Source organism: Vulpes vulpes, chromosome 1 (assembly GCF_048418805.1).
Source record: "Vulpes vulpes isolate BD-2025 chromosome 1, VulVul3, whole genome shotgun sequence".
NCBI lineage: Eukaryota > Metazoa > Chordata > Mammalia > Carnivora > Canidae > Vulpes > Vulpes vulpes.
Genome location: NC_132780.1, coordinates 12,192,746 through 12,207,073, shown reverse-complemented (window position 1 = coordinate 12,207,073; position 14,328 = coordinate 12,192,746). Strand labels below are relative to the sequence as shown.

Genomic DNA, 14,328 nt, shown 5'->3' with positions numbered 1-14,328 from the left:
TCTCTGCCTTTCTCTGTCTCTCATGAATAAACACACACACACACACACACACACACACACACACACACATGCAGACACCCGGGGTCACTATGGAATCTGAAATGGTGCCCCGGAAAGATGTCACACACTACGTCGTCCCCAGAAATGGTGGCACAGTGACACAACAGAATGGGCAAACTAGAAGTGCCAGGGTCACCCACACGTACCATCATTACCATCATCCCACTCATGGAGTCAGCGGGGTAGGACGTACAGCTGTGCACACACACAAACACACTTCCTCCAGACCTCCCGTGAAAGAGGCCCTGCCAAGCCAGGGTATGGTACAAAAATAGTTTATTACAAAAGAAATCCAACCAAAATGCCTAATAATTTACATTGTTATCAGTGCCTGGCTATGGCCCATCTCCCCCTCCTCACCCAGCTGGGGGGGTGGGGGGAGGGGAGTGACTATTCCCTGGTTCCACCAGCTCTGGGGGAGGAGAAGGAATCTGGGTGGAATTCCAGACAGGGGACTGGCGCCTGAGAATAACAGGGGTAAAAGGCCTGGGGGGCCACAAGTTGAGTGGAGGCAGGAGAATATCTTTGCTCAGAAGAGGGGGCTTATGGGTACATGCTTGTGCCTCTGTGCAAATCCTGGTCCTGAAGGGGGGGGGCAGAGTAAGGTCTTCACAGTTTCTAGGAGGGTTGACCCCACAGGGCAGGGAGGTCCCTCCACATGAGTCTGAGATCTGCCCCCCCATCCCTCTCAGCTGCCTCCTGGAGCTGGTGAGGGAGGCACTGGCCGGCCAGGGGCTCGGAGGACCCCAGCGAAGGGCAGGAAGGCAGGTGGAGATGAGGGAGGAAGGAAGAAACTGGGGGGAGCCATGGGGAATCCAGGCGGGTCCTTGGGAGGAGACTGGGAGGGCGAGGAGGAGGGGGACGCAGAAAGGAGACCTGTGGGGAGAAGAAAGCGGTGAGCACCAGATCTGGACACAAGGTGCTAGGCCTGCTCTGGGGGTCTGGGGGAGGGTACAGGGGCCTGGAAGCTTCCGGGGGAGGAGGGGAAGGGGTCTGGAGGGTTCCAGGGGAGGAGGGAAGGGGCCTGGAGGGTTGAGGAGAGGAGGGGGCCTGGAGGGTTCTGGGGGAGGAGGAAGGGGGCCTGGAGGGTTGAGGAGGGGAGGGGGCCTGGAGGGTTGGGGGGGGAGGGAAGGGGGCCTGGAGGGTTGAGGAGGGGAGGGGGCCTGGAGGGTTCTGGGGGAGGAGGGAAGGGGACCTGGAGGGTTGAGGAGGGGAGGGGGCCTGGAGGGTTGGGGGGGCAGGGAAGGGGGCTTGGAGGGTTGAGGAGGGGAGGGGGCCTGGAGGGTTCTGGGGGAGGAGGGAAGGGGACCTGGAGGGTTGAGGAGGGGAGGGGGCCTGGAGGGTTGGGGGGGGCAGGGAAGGGGGCCTGGAGGGTTGAGGAGGGGAGGGGGCCTGGAGGGTTGGGGGGGGAGGGAAGGGGGCCTGGAGGGTTGAGGAGGGGAGGGGGCCTGGAGGGTTGGGGGGGCAGGGAAGGGGGCCTGGAGGGTTGAGGAGGGGAGGGGGCCTGGAGGGTTGAGGAGGGGAGGGGGCCTGGAGGGTTCTGGGGGAGGAGGGGAGGGGACCTGGAGGGTTCCAGTGGGGGAGGGAAGGGTACACAGGCCTGGAGGGTTGTGGGGGGAGGCGCTGAGGAGTTGGTGGCAGGGAGCTCGGTCCTCACCGTTGGAGCTGAGGAGGCTGCTGCTCTCGGGGGAGGTGGTGGCGCTGCGTTCCGGCGAGGGCTCTGGCTGTGACGCGGGCGCCGGCCGGGTCGCCTTCCCCCTCAGGATGTCGATGACCTGTAGGGAGATGGGGGTCACCACCGGGCGGCTCCACGGGGGCTCTCACGCGGCGGGCGTCGCCTGGGGTCCCGTCAGCGTCAGCGCCCGCCAGGCCCCTGCGCCCGCTCCCCGCGCACTCACCCGGCGGCTGCGCGCCACCATGAGCGGCGTGTCGTTGTGGCAGTTCTTGAGGCCGCTGTCGGCGCCGCTGCGGACCAGCGTGCGCACCAGCGGGAGGAGCCCGCGGCCGGACGCCGAGTGCAGCGCCGAGCTGCCCGAGTACATCTGCGCGTTCACGTTGGCGCCGTGCTGCGGGGCGGGAGGGCCGGGTCAGGGGGGGCGGCGGGACGGGACGGCCACCGCGGGGGTGCACGGCGGGGGGGCGGGGCGGGCCGAGCCCCCACCGAGGCCAGGACCCCGACGGGTGCAGCTCCGCGGTGGGTGACGGAAGGCTGGAAGCCAGGGCCCGGGCTGACCACCCGGGGCTGGGCGCGGCCGCTCGGCCCCGGTCCCGGCCCGCCCGAGTGGGGGCGCCCTCGGAGGAAGGAAAGGTCCAGAGTCGAGGCGGGCGGAAGGACAGCGCGGGAGGCAGGGTGAGCAAGGCCGTCGTCGCTGCAGGGCCTGGCTCGTTTTGGGGGCGGGGGAAGGCAAGCGAGAAGGCCCCGGCCAGGAGGGCAGCCTCGGGGCTGAAGTCAGAGGGTTGACACAACGAGGCCTAGAAGGAAGGGGCAGATCTGGAAGCGCAGCCAGAGCGGGGCCAGAGCTGGAGGGCAGGCGGCTGCCAGGGTCGGGGCGACCGCGGGGCTGGCGCCGGAGCAGAGTGGGGAGAGGCCCGCCAGGCGCGACCCACCTGCAGCAGCAGCTGCACCATACTAAGGCTGTTGTTTTCCACTGCGTGGATGAGCGGGGAGCGGCCGCTTTTAATGTCCTGCAGGAGGGAGGGAAGCTCTTTGAGCCTCTCCGAGCTCTGCCCAATCAGCCGGCGCCCGTATCCCGGGCTCTTGGGCCAGCACCTCAATCCCCACCCCACCCACTCGCGGTCTCCCACGCGAGCCCCGCCCCCACGCGCCTCCCGGCCGCGCCTGCTCACCACCGCGTCGATGTCAGCACCTCGCTCCAGCAAGAGCAGCACGGCTTCGGGGCACTGCATGTTCACGGCCACGTGCAGGGCGGTGAGCCCTGAGGTACAGGAATTCTCAGTTAACCTGGGGCAGGGGCGCTGGACCCCGGAAGGACCTCAGGTCTTGCCAGACAGCCCCACCGGCGCCGGGGTAGGTGCTCACCGTCGTAGTTGCGGGCCTCCAGGTCCACGGTGCCCGGGGCTGCGCTGTCCAGAAGGGCCCGCAGGCAGGTCGGGCTGCGGTGCTCACAGGCCAGGTGGGCTGCCGTCTGGCCATGGCGGTCCAGGGCCATGGGACTGGCACCCGCCATCACTAGGAGCCGCACCATAGATGGCAGTGTGGTGATCACAGCCAGGTGTAGCGGTGTCTGTGGAACAGAGACTATGAGGAACCTGCTTGGACCTGTGTCCCCAGTCTTGTCTCTGAGGATCTCCGAGTCTGGATCCCCAGCTTCTAGGACTTAGTCCTCTCTTCCATCCGATCCAAGCCCCCCAGGCTCACCTGTCGCAGGTTGTTGTAGATATCTAGCTCTCGGCCCCCATGCTGGAAGAGGTTGACAAGCCGATGTACAGCTGGCAGGTTGCCCTGCACCACCGCAATGTGGAGTGGCCTGGGGGTAGGGGATCACAAGCATTAGGGGTGGTCATCTCTCACCTCCATACGCTGAGTGGTGCTAACTCCCAACACGTGCTGGGGAGTTTGAAAGTATATGCAGAATCCACCCACTTTTCCTGACCCTCACTCCCTCCCTTCCTCCCGGTTCAGCCACCATCACCTCCCTCCTGGACTGTTCGCTCCTCACTGGCCTCCCTGCTACCACCTCTGCCCTGCTGTCTGTCTCCCACATAGCAGCCAGAGAGACCCTTTTGCAACCTAAATCAGGTCAAGTGCCACTTCTGCTCAGAACTCTCAGAATCAAGGCCAAACAGGCCCCGTGTGATCTTGCCTCCCCTCTTCCATCCCTTTGATTTCTTCTCCATCTGCTCTCTTCATTCTGCTTGGCTTCCTTGCTGTTCCTCAAGCAAAACTAGCATGCTTGCCCCTCAGGGCCTTTGTTTTTTTTGCCCCTCAGGGCCTTTGCATTGGCTGTTCCCTCTGCCTGGAACAGTCATCCCCCAGATAATCTGCACTGCGTAGTTCCCCTCATTTGGGCCTCTGCTAAAATAGTATGGCCACCTCCCCTTCCCCCCTCTCCTGCCTAATTTTCCTCTACATCACCCAACATTGTAGTTTATTTGTTTCCTGTCTGAATCTCAGAAGCTAGAATGTCAGCTCCACCAGGGCAGGGCATTTTGTCTGCTTTGGTCACTGCCCAGTGCCTAGGACTGCAGCTGGTGCTGGGCAGGTGCTCCACAAACATGCACTGAATAAATGAATCCGTCACACTGATCCCTGGCCATCCTTGAGGCCGGTGAGCTTGTTCCCACCTCTCTCTAGGGCCCCAGGGAAGTTCTCTCCATCTGTTGTGACTGCATGTTACTCTCAGCCTCCAACCCAGAAGCATTTGTGTGGAGGAATTTTTGCCCAAAGGGGAGGTGGGACGTACTGGGATGGAGTCATTGTTCTGGACACTGGCTGCACAACTCAGATTCCCTCCTTCCGGACCGAAGGACTCACTCTCCCAGCTTCTGGGAAGGTTGTCGCCTATCAGCTCTCTCCGGGAATTACCCTCTGCTGAAAAGCACTGCTTGCCTGGGTCATGAGTGGGGGCAGCTGCCATCCCGTGGCATCCAGTGACTGGTCAGTGCTGGCATAGAGGGCCTAGCCTTCTGGCCCCATCTCTAGAGGCCACAGCAGCTGCTCTATTCCCCATTGGACAGCTAAGGCCCTGCTGAGACTCCCAACAGCCCTATTTCTGCCCAGTTCTTCCTTCATCCCCACTGGCATGGATCTGGAAAATATTTCCCAACCACCAGAGCCATGCTAAGGCAGGTGAACCTTCCCATTGTGAAATGTGCTTCCAGAATCCGCATTTTAAACTAGCTCTCTAAGTGCTTCGGTGACGGGTGACGGTAGAGAGAGAGAGATCGTGCAGGAACCTCAACCCCGCCGCCCCCGCTCCCGGGGCTGGTGGCTTTGGGGGGCTAACCGGGCCAGGGTTGCAGCTGTTTGTGCTAGAGCAAAGTCACGTGCCCCTCCGGTTTTCTCCTTGGTACCTTACAGCCCACAGTAGCGCCCACCTCCCAAGAGGAGCTGTGCAGGTGAAATGCGGAACCTGGATCCCAATCGTGAAAGCCAAATTTAAAAGGAAAATGTTGGGGGAGGGGCGGACCTAGGCCTGGGGGTTGGGGGGGTGGGGGTGGGCGGAGAAAGGCTCCTTTCCCTCCCTCCATCTCCCAGGAAGCCTGGCCTGGGTCCCTCTCGGGGCGGGCGGGGTTAAGTGAGGGCAGAGGGAGCGAATGATTTCAGAGAAACCGTCCAGGCCTGAGTTCCCATAAACGCGCGGGCTGCAGGGGGTGGGGCGGGGCTGGAGGAAGTGGGGACGGGAGGGGCGGCCCAGCCCTCGGACTTCCAGTAACAGGTCTGCTGGGCGGGGCTCCGCTTCCTGCTCCCGGGGGAGGGAAGCCTCCCGCCGGGGATCTACCCCGGCCACCCCCGGCACCCCCACTTCCATCCTTGCGTGGGGTGGAGCAGGAGGGAGGCCAAACAAAAAGACCAAGCTTTCCTGGGTGGGGGGTGACGGGGAGGACCCCAAGTTTTCCAGCCTAAGGGCCCCTTTGGAACTCCACCCTTCTGAGCTCTGCCTCCAGCTGGCTCCCTATCCCCCATATCCCGGCATCCACCCCGAGATCTCTTAGGACCCGAATACGGTGCCCTAACTCTTTGCAGATACCAGCTTCCCCAGTCGCTGGACCGTGTTCCTTAACGCCTCAGGGGTCAAGGAATACAGTACCCCGACCTCTGCTCTTCTCTACCTTCCCAGTGCCCCGAGATTCTTGCTCTCTCGAGTCCCTAGAAGTCCAGGTTCCCACGAAGCTCTGCTGCTTTGGGGACCCAGACTTAGCGTGTCCCCCTCCCCCACCCCCACGCTAGCCAGCTGTCCATTCCGGTAAGGTCTCGGCCCCAGCGGAAAGGGGTTAAGGTTAGACTGAACGCCAGGAGGGGGAGGCTGCGAGTGAGTGACGGCTGCTGACGTGGGGGAGGCAGAGCAGCTGGGCTGCGGTCAAGTTCTGCGGGAAGGGATTTCCCCCAACAGGCAGCTGAGGCTGAAGTGTTTGCTTTGGAGGGGAGGGGGGAGAGCGGGGGAGGGCAGGGGAGGTCGGGTGGGGCGCAGCATTTGAGGCTGGTTGTGCCAAGGGCCTTCTGCACCCTGCATTCGCAGGCTGCAAACAAATCACCCCTGGGGGCAGATACAAATAAAATGTATTTCACAGATGACCCCAGAGGTACCCACAGTGGGAGGGAACTAGTTTTATTCAGCCTTTTAGGTATCTCGGGCACTTTCTCCTGCTTGGACTCACAGGATGGCCCACAACCACCCCGGGGAGCTCTGTTAGAACACCCCATCCCCCTGCATAGAGGACCTACTGTGTGCTTGGCCCTGGTCTATGTTCTTTGCGCATGGGCATCAACTGCACTGAATCCTAATTTTCATAGGTCCTGTATGAGCCCCGATTTCCAGAAAGGGAAAATCTGAGGCTCAGGGATGTGAAGTCACAAGTTGGCCAGCGATGGCCCCTTTTTCTGCAGCAATGAGCCTGTCCATTCCATCCCTACCTTTGGTTTCCAGTCCCCAAACCAATTCCCAGGTAAGCGCTTTATAGAAGAGATTTCTTGTGTGCCTCACAGACTTTTACACGCTTACAGTTCTTGTTTTTGACAGGGGAAAACTCTGGCCGAGAACGGTGAGAATGTGGCCAGCTGAAATTCAAACCTAGGTGGAGAAGTAATAATTGATGGTCAAGTGTGTTGAGCGCTGACTATGCACTGGGCACAGAGCTAAACCTTCCTCGCAGGGGTTCTCAGCGGCCTCAAGGGCACGTTTTCAACTGCAGGTGATGATGAACTATGGAATTTGTGAAATCGGTTTAAGGGATCCTCAAATCAATCGACTGACCTCTGACCCTGAAACAATGGAAGAGTCTAGAATAGAAAATACAAAGTAGAGCCCATCTATTAAGGGGGTCTCGTGTTCTGCGCAATTTTTACTTCTATGTGTGTACGTGTGGGTTTAACATAAAGTATATAATAGCAATGATATTAATTAATGAGTACTTACTGAGTTCTTATAACCTACCAGGCTCAGTGCTAAGAGCTTAACATGTATAATTCATATATAACAAATCAGTCAATGAAATATCTTTCTCCTGTTTGGATTTTTAAAAAGAATTTTGGGGTATATTTGGGTACCTTTGATTGTTTTATTTTTTAAAAATCATCCCCAGGACGCCTGAGTGGCTTAGTGGTTGATCGTCTGCCTTCCGCTCAGGGTGTGATCCCAGGATCGGGGATCAAGTCCCATGTCTGGCTCCTTGCATGGAGTCGGCTTCACCCTCTGCCTTTGTCTCTGCGGCTCTCTCTCTGTCTGTCTCTCTCTGTCTCTCATGAATAAATAAATAAATAAATAAATAAATAAATAAATCTTAAAAAAAAAGTTATCCCCATACCCAATGTGGGGCTTGAACTCACGACCCTGGGATCAAGAGTTGCATGTTCTAGCGCCGGAGCCAGCTGGGTGCCCCTCTCATGCTTGGATTTGGATAAAAATTTTGTAGCTGCCTGCTTCAAAAACAGTCCTAGGAGGTAAGCGCTCTCAGGTTGCCCATTTTTCAGAGAGGAAGCTGAGTGCCCCTGTGTGGTGGGGGGTGAGGTGGGTGGAGGGCTGGCTCTTCCATTTATGGGGGGGGGGCTTTACTCACGTGTCTCCGTCCTCATCTGCATGGGTGGCCACAGCGATGTCAGCCGACAAGGGATGTTCCATGGAGTACACCATGGAGTACAGGGGTGTAGGCAGGTTCAGGAGAGGGAAGAGGGAGCCCATATTCGGGGTGGGGTATATGGGAAGTAAAGGTCCTGGACAGAAGGAAGGACAAGGGTGAGGCCAAGCTCTCAGACCCTCAACCCACCCCCTACCTCCAGACCTTCGCTCCTGCTGCCCTGTTTGCTAAGGTCCCTTTTGCATTTCATACCAGGCCCGAAAGGCCCAAGACAAAGTGGCCTTTCACATCCATCTGGGGTCCAGCAGCTTCCCCCTTCACTGTTCGTGAGCCCTGGTCACTGTCATTATCACTTATCTCTTCATGTGTCTGACTCCCCATCTCCTCCTAGACAGAGTTCCTTAAGGACAGGCCTGAGCCCCATCATCACCCAGCAGGGGGACCTCAGGGCCTGTTTGCCTAGTAAATTTGTGACTGAGGGAAGTAAGAATGGATGAAACACTGGGTGTTGGGTGACTGTGTAGAGAGTTGGGGAGAAGGGTGGGTCGGTCAGAAGGAGACGAACGATGTCAGATGCCAACCATGGCAGCAGTTGAAGCCATATCCACCCATCACACAGATGGGGAAAACTGAGGCCTGGGTTCTCATCCAGGGAATGGGAAAGAGGAGGCAGTGGCAAGCCTCCTGATGCACACCCTGAGGTTTTCTAACTTGCTCTACTCTGATGGTATGGAAGGTGCAGGAACTGGGCCAAAGTTTGGAGGCACTAGGCATGGGCTTTCTGCAGCTTTGGGGCCACTCAGGGATGGGTGACGTGGGGACAGCTGTGGTAAGGGATGCCCCTTCATTGAGGTCAGGGATGGAGACAGGATGGGGAGAATGCTGTTTAGCCTCCCCTCTCATCTCCTGATCTTTGGGGGCCCCCATTCATGCACCCCCAGGTTGGAGACCCTTGTATCTCCAGTACCGGGCCTTGGTGTCCTGCAGCTTTTTGCCTGGACACCCCTTAATTCTTCATCCTGACCCTAAATCCTTCACTCCCAGAATCCCCCGGTCCTGCCCCCCATTCCTAGAACCCTCGATTCCCAAGCCTTGACTTTGTGACCACCTGACTTTGTGACCTCCAATGAGACCTTGAGCCTGTGTGACCATACATAACTGGTGCCCAGGACCCCAGATTCTCTGTCCTGCTGGCTCCTCAGGACCCCTACTATCTGGGTCTGTTTCCTTGGATCCTTGTGATTCCAGATATTGGGGTGCTTAAACTCTGTTCTCCTGATTCCCACCAGTCCCTGAGATCATGGTTCCTGAGATTTTGATGTGCTGACACCCCCCATATCTGAATTCTTAGAACCCGAGTCACTGTTTCTCTGACTTCCTTTGACACCACATACCTGGATGCCAGGAACCCCAGTTTCTTGGGCCAAAGCACTGAGTCTTTATAATCCTCTATTGAGGATTCTGGGTTCTAAGGAGCTTATAACTCTGTGTTCTTGGGACTATAGGCTCTGCCCCCTTGATTCCGCAAGAATCTGTCCCTATCTGTCCTGCTGGGCACTGTCCCCTGGGTCTTCCTATCCGTGGCTTTCAGACTGGGCTCTGTCCCCCAGAGCCCCCTGACACCCGGTGTCCTGGGACCCCCCTATCTGTGTCTGAAGGCACTGCCCCCTGAGGTTCCCATGACCGTGTCCCCGGACCTCAGGCTCTGCTCCCTCGCAGCTCCCCGGAGCCCGAGGTCCTTGGGACCTCGGATTCCGTGGCCCGTTTCTCAGCTCCCTGGGGAGCCCCTGTACTTGCATCCTGATCTCTGTTGCCTGGCTCTGGTGACCCTGCGCCCTGTCTGACCCCCACCTGGCCCGGACCCGGGGGAGCCACTCACCCTGGTAGTAAAGCGCCTCTGGCCGGGCCAGTCCGTGGGGGGCCGCGGGGACCGCCGGGGAGTCGGGGCCGCCGCCCAGGGGATCCGGGCCGACTAGTGGGCCCGCGGCGCCGCGGGGGGCGGCGGGTTCCGGGGAGGGCTCGCGCAGAGGGCGCTTGCGGAGCGGCAGCGCGGCGCCCGGGGGCCCGGCGGCCTTGGGCCGGGTGCGCAGGTCCACGGGCCCCTCGTCCATGGCCCCCGCGGGGCATCGGGGCATGGGGCCGCCGGAGACGGCGGCCGAGCGGGCGGCCGGAGCGCTGCTCGGCTCGGCGGCACCGGAGGGTGGCTGCGCCGGGCGCCGGGACTTCCCCTGCCGCCGGCTGAACTGAAGGGACTTTTGTCGGCCGGGGCGGTGCCGGCCGCCCGCCTCCCCGCCCCCGGCCCCCCCGGGGCCACCCGTCCGCCCCAGGGGTTTCCTGGACCCGCCGCCGCTCCCGCCGCCCCGCGGTGCTGCCCTCCGAGCGTCCCGCCCGCGCCGCGCCCCGCGCCCGCCCCCTCCCGACCCCGCGGCGCCCCCGGCGGCCGGGCCCGGGCGCTGGTGGGGGGGGCCGGGGGCGGGGCCGGGGCCGGGGTCCCCACCCCTGCGGCTGCGGGCCTCTCGGGGCCTCTCGCGGGCGCTGCCCCAGTGCTTTGCTCTTTCTGGCTACTTGTCTCTATCTCTGTCTCTGCCCCGCGGTCTGGAGAGGTCTTTCTGGGTGTCTCGCTCTCTGTCTCTTTTCTCTGTGCCTCTCACCATCTCTCTGTCTCTTGGGTACGGTCTGATCTCAGCTTCTCCCACAGGGAGGGGTTCCAGGAGGCCCCGGGCTCCCTAGGACGCGGGTTCGAGTCCCGACTCCCACTTCCTCGCCGGGGTGACCTTGACCAGGCACTTCCCTCCGCCGAGCCGTTTCCTCCTTTGCGGGAGGAAAAAGACGCACCCAGGTCAGGGACTGCCCTCGGCAGGCGCCCAGAGCGCGGAGGCTAGTGCCTGCCATCCCTCTGCCTGCCCCGTCGCCAGCCCGGCCTCCTCCGTGTGTCCCAGCCGTGCGTCAGAACTTCGCTTCAGGGGAGGGGGTGCGCAGAGGAACAACCAGGGGGTCTCGGCCTGAAGGGCCCCTCTACCCGGCTCGAGCTTCTGCGCGAAGAGATCGATCGGGAGAGACCCGGGGAGGGCGAGACGAGAAAGACAGCAGGGGACGTGGAGACGCGGCGCAGAGTCCGGGCTAGGGGGCCCGGGGTGCGGGGTGGGGGGGTGGGGGGGCGGTCTGGCTGCCCCTTCCCCCCACGTTCCCCTCCCCTCCGGGCGGGCTTGGTGGGTGGGGAACAGGCCGGGCGGGTTGGGGGCATGACTCAGAGGCCGCCCGGAGCTGGGGGGCGGGGCGGGGCGGGCCTTCCCCGAGGCCCCGCCCCGCCCCTTCTCTCCGCCCCGGGGAGGGGCCGCCTCGGCGCGGGGCTTTCCCGGATTTCCCTTGGGGCGGGGCCGTCGCTGGGGTTGAGTCCGGGTCACTGAGTTACGGGAGGCCAAGGGGGAGGCTTTGGGGATTTAGGGGGGGGCGCGGAGGAACGGGGGCCGCACTACGGGTCTGTCCAGGGGCACACAGGCCCCCCCGGTGCTTGTAGCGTCCCCCGTATCTGCAACGCTGTCCCTCCATCCCCGTCTCCGGCCCCGCCCCCATCTCTTTTTGTCTCCCAATCTCTGCCTGTGTCTCTGGGCCCCTGAAAGTCGGTGTGGGGCCCCGGCCCCCCGGGAAGGGACTTTGCCCAGGACTCGGGCCCCGCCCCAAGTGGATCGTTAACCCGGGATGTGAGGAGCAGCTGTGGGCAGAGAGAGGCCTCACCCCTTCCCCCTTTCTGCTTTCTGCCTCTCTCTCTCTCTCTCTCTCTCTCTGGTCCCGCCCGCCCCCCACCCTCTCCTTGGCCCATGTAATGGGGAAACAAGGCCTGGGGCTTGCCCCCTGTGGGACCTCAGACAAGTCTTTTGGGACTCAGTTTGGCCTTCTGGCAAATGGGGTCAGTGTCCACCCCTGCCTCCTCATGTTGGGGGAGCTTCACCCGGGGAAGAAGTGAAGGAGTTAGGTTGGAAAGTTTGGGTGCTGCCATTCGTGTCCCCGTGTCCCCCCAGAGCTCACCTGTGGGGGACTCTCAAACAGCGCAGGGTGGTATATGGAGCATCACCCCACTGCACAAAAGGGGAAGCTGAGCCTCCGGGGGGGCGGGGCTTGTCAAGGTGGTGACCCTACGAGGTAGGATTGGAAAGACACCCAAGTTCCTCCTACTCCCCCCGTCTCTCTGTAGCAGGTGGAAGAATGGCTTTGGGCCTAGGCAGGACTGGCCTAGAGGGCGTTTGGAAGGGCAGAGAGAGAGAGAGGGAGAGTGCTGGCGGTGCTTAGTCTGAGGATGGATGAAGGATAAAAGTCTGAAGGAGGAGGCTTGGAAGGAGGAAGACAGGTCTGAGAGAGTACATGGTCCCAGGGAACGGGAGAAGGGAGAGAGAAAGGGTCTGAGGGAGGATGAGGGGTTGAGGGAGAGCATGAATGTCTGAGGGAGGAGGGTCTCAGAGAGGTGCAGGAGTTCTGAAGGAGGAGGCACTGTCTGAGAAGAACCAAGAAGAGAGCAGCTCTGAGGGAGGAGCAGAGTTGGGGTGGGGGGTGTTCTGAGGGAATAGGAGCTTTGAGGGTGAAGACCTGAGGCTCTGAGGATGGACAGCAGGGTCTGAGGGAGGAGGAGCAGTTTGAAGAGGGCCTCCTTGGGGCAGACAGAGGAGAGGCGAGGAGAGGCGTGCTTGGGACCAAGCAGGGACTGAGGGAAGGGAAGAGAAGGGAGGCCTGGAGTCAGCCCCGCCCTGCAGCTGTCTAATTTCCCAGAATCTTCTACTGCTCAGGAAAGTCCCAGCTCCCTCAACCACCTCCCTCCAGTGTCGGGAATGGAGGATGCGGAACCAGGATGGCTGCCCCCTCCTTTCCCCCCTGGCTCCTTGCACCCCCGGCGGGGAGAATTAGGGTCTCCCCTCTCTGGCCTTGAGCTCTGGAGGCCCCCTGCTGGCAGGGGCAGTCCCCGATGAGTCCCAGAAACTTCCCAGAGAGAGCCTGGAAGTCCTGCATGGTGTCTAACCACTTTCCCTCATGCAGGCCGCCCTTTGTAACTGTACTGTATCTGTATTTGGATATTTGTATCCAAAGTTTTTCCTCCCTCCTACTGCTTCTTCCCTTCTCATCCTCCCCCACATCCCGCCCTGGTGGGGCGGGGAAGGAAGGGCCAAGATTGTACCCGTTAAAGGTCCTGAGAAGGAAGAAAGTTCCAGCTAGAAGGCCATGGGCCTGGGGCAGCTTCCTTGCTCTTGGGGCCTTTCCAGACCCTGGGCTCCCATCGGCTTCATTCATGGGCCTTTTGCTGTTCTGATGCTTGCTCCCCGCTGAGGCCTGGGTGCAAGTCCTGTCTTCTATTTTCATGAGCTGTGTGACTTCCAACGCACTTACTTGACTGTATCCACAAAGCAGGCTAAATCAAGAAACTAGTGCTTCCATCCCACGGGGCCTGGTGTGTAGGAAGTGCTGGATGCAACGTGGCTGCAATTATTATTAGTCTTATTATAACCCCAGGAACAATAATTTTTATCATTACCAATCAGTCATGAAGTCTCCACAGCTGGACCCATTTCACTGAGGAAATTAGGATCCTTCCTGATGGGCTTGGGGACCTGGGTTTGAGGCCCAGCTCTGCTGTGTCTGAGCTGTGTGACCTTGGATGGGTGGCTTTCCCTCTCTGCACCTTTGTTGTGACTTTATAGGTGGGGGGAGTTAACAGCTCCTGCCTCACAGGATCGCTGAGCAGATGGAGGCCAGGGGTGCAGAAGGAATGAAGGAATGAATGCCGCCCATTCTTGTCTCCATAGTGCCTGCCTTAACTCATCAGGCCAGGCCTTCCTTGGCACCCCTCTCTATCCAGAGATGAGATAAGATGGACCCATTCACTGTGGGCTGAGCTCCCACTAGGAACTGGCCCACTTGATCCTCTTGACACCTTGTGAGGAAATCCAACCCCCCCCCCCCCATTTTACAGAGAAAGAAGTGAGCAGAGAGGAATGAAGTCACTGCCCAGGGTCATATGGCAAGACACGCATGGAGTGGAGGGAGTATCGAGACTTTCTGCCAGATCTCTGTGTCCCCTGATTGCTGCCTGCGCTGACCTGGGAGGGGCAGCCAGTCCCAGAGACGGCTGTTAGAGACCTCTCCTCTCACAGTTAGAGACCTCTCCTCTCTAATTCCAGACCCCTCTCCCCTGGGCAGGAATGACTTAGAAGGGGAAACAGAGACAAAAAGGCAAAGCTGTGGTTGGAGATTTGCAGGATCTACAGTCTTTATTTTTTTGTTTTTTGTTTTTTTTTTTAATTTTATTTATTCATTCATGAGAGACACAGAAAGAGAGAGGCAGAAACACAGGCAGAGGGAGAAGCAGGCTCCATGCAAGGAGCCTGACGTGGGACTGGATCCTGGGTCTCCAGGATCACACCGTGGGCTGAAGGCGGTGCTAAACTGCTGAGCCACCCAGGTTGCCCTTTTTTTTTTGTTTGTTTTTGTTTTTTAAAAAGATTTTATTTATTTGAGAGAGAGAGAGAG

At 60.1% G+C, this 14,328-nt stretch overlaps 1 protein-coding gene and 1 long non-coding RNA gene across 2 annotated transcripts; one reads left to right on the top strand and one right to left on the bottom strand.

Moving 5' to 3' along the window:
* Nucleotides 1-319: 319 nt before the first annotated feature.
* On the bottom strand, nt 320-10,193 carry BCL3 (BCL3 transcription coactivator). The gene is made up of 9 exons (XM_072754654.1): nt 9,695-10,193; nt 7,798-7,951; nt 3,440-3,548; nt 3,101-3,305; nt 2,908-2,996; nt 2,668-2,745; nt 1,959-2,126; nt 1,718-1,835; nt 320-936 (listed from the first exon to the last, which is right to left on the bottom strand). Exons 1-9 carry the CDS (start codon nt 9,948-9,950, stop codon nt 749-751), a joined length of 1,365 nt encoding a protein of 454 aa, XP_072610755.1. The 5' UTR covers nt 9,951-10,193; the 3' UTR covers nt 320-748.
* Nucleotides 6,248-7,520, top strand: LOC140598380 (uncharacterized). Its single transcript, XR_012000781.1, has 2 exons — nt 6,248-6,687; nt 6,762-7,520. It is a non-coding gene; the product is annotated as an uncharacterized lncRNA (long non-coding RNA).
* Nucleotides 10,194-14,328: the final 4,135 nt, after the last annotated feature.

Bases quoted from the DNA above. Each gene is read 5' to 3' on its own strand.
- BCL3 (XM_072754654.1), bottom strand. From the start codon at position 9,950: ATGCCCCGATGCCCCGCGGGGGCCATGGACGAGGGGCCCGTGGACCTG. The intron at 2,746-2,907 runs GTGAGCAGGCGC...TCCCTCCTGCAG, and splicing joins GTGCTGACATCGACGCGGTG to GACATTAAAAGCGGCCGCTC. The intron at 2,127-2,667 runs GTGGGTCGCGCC...CCCGCCCCGCAG, and splicing joins TGGTGCAGCTGCTGCTGCAG to CACGGCGCCAACGTGAACGC.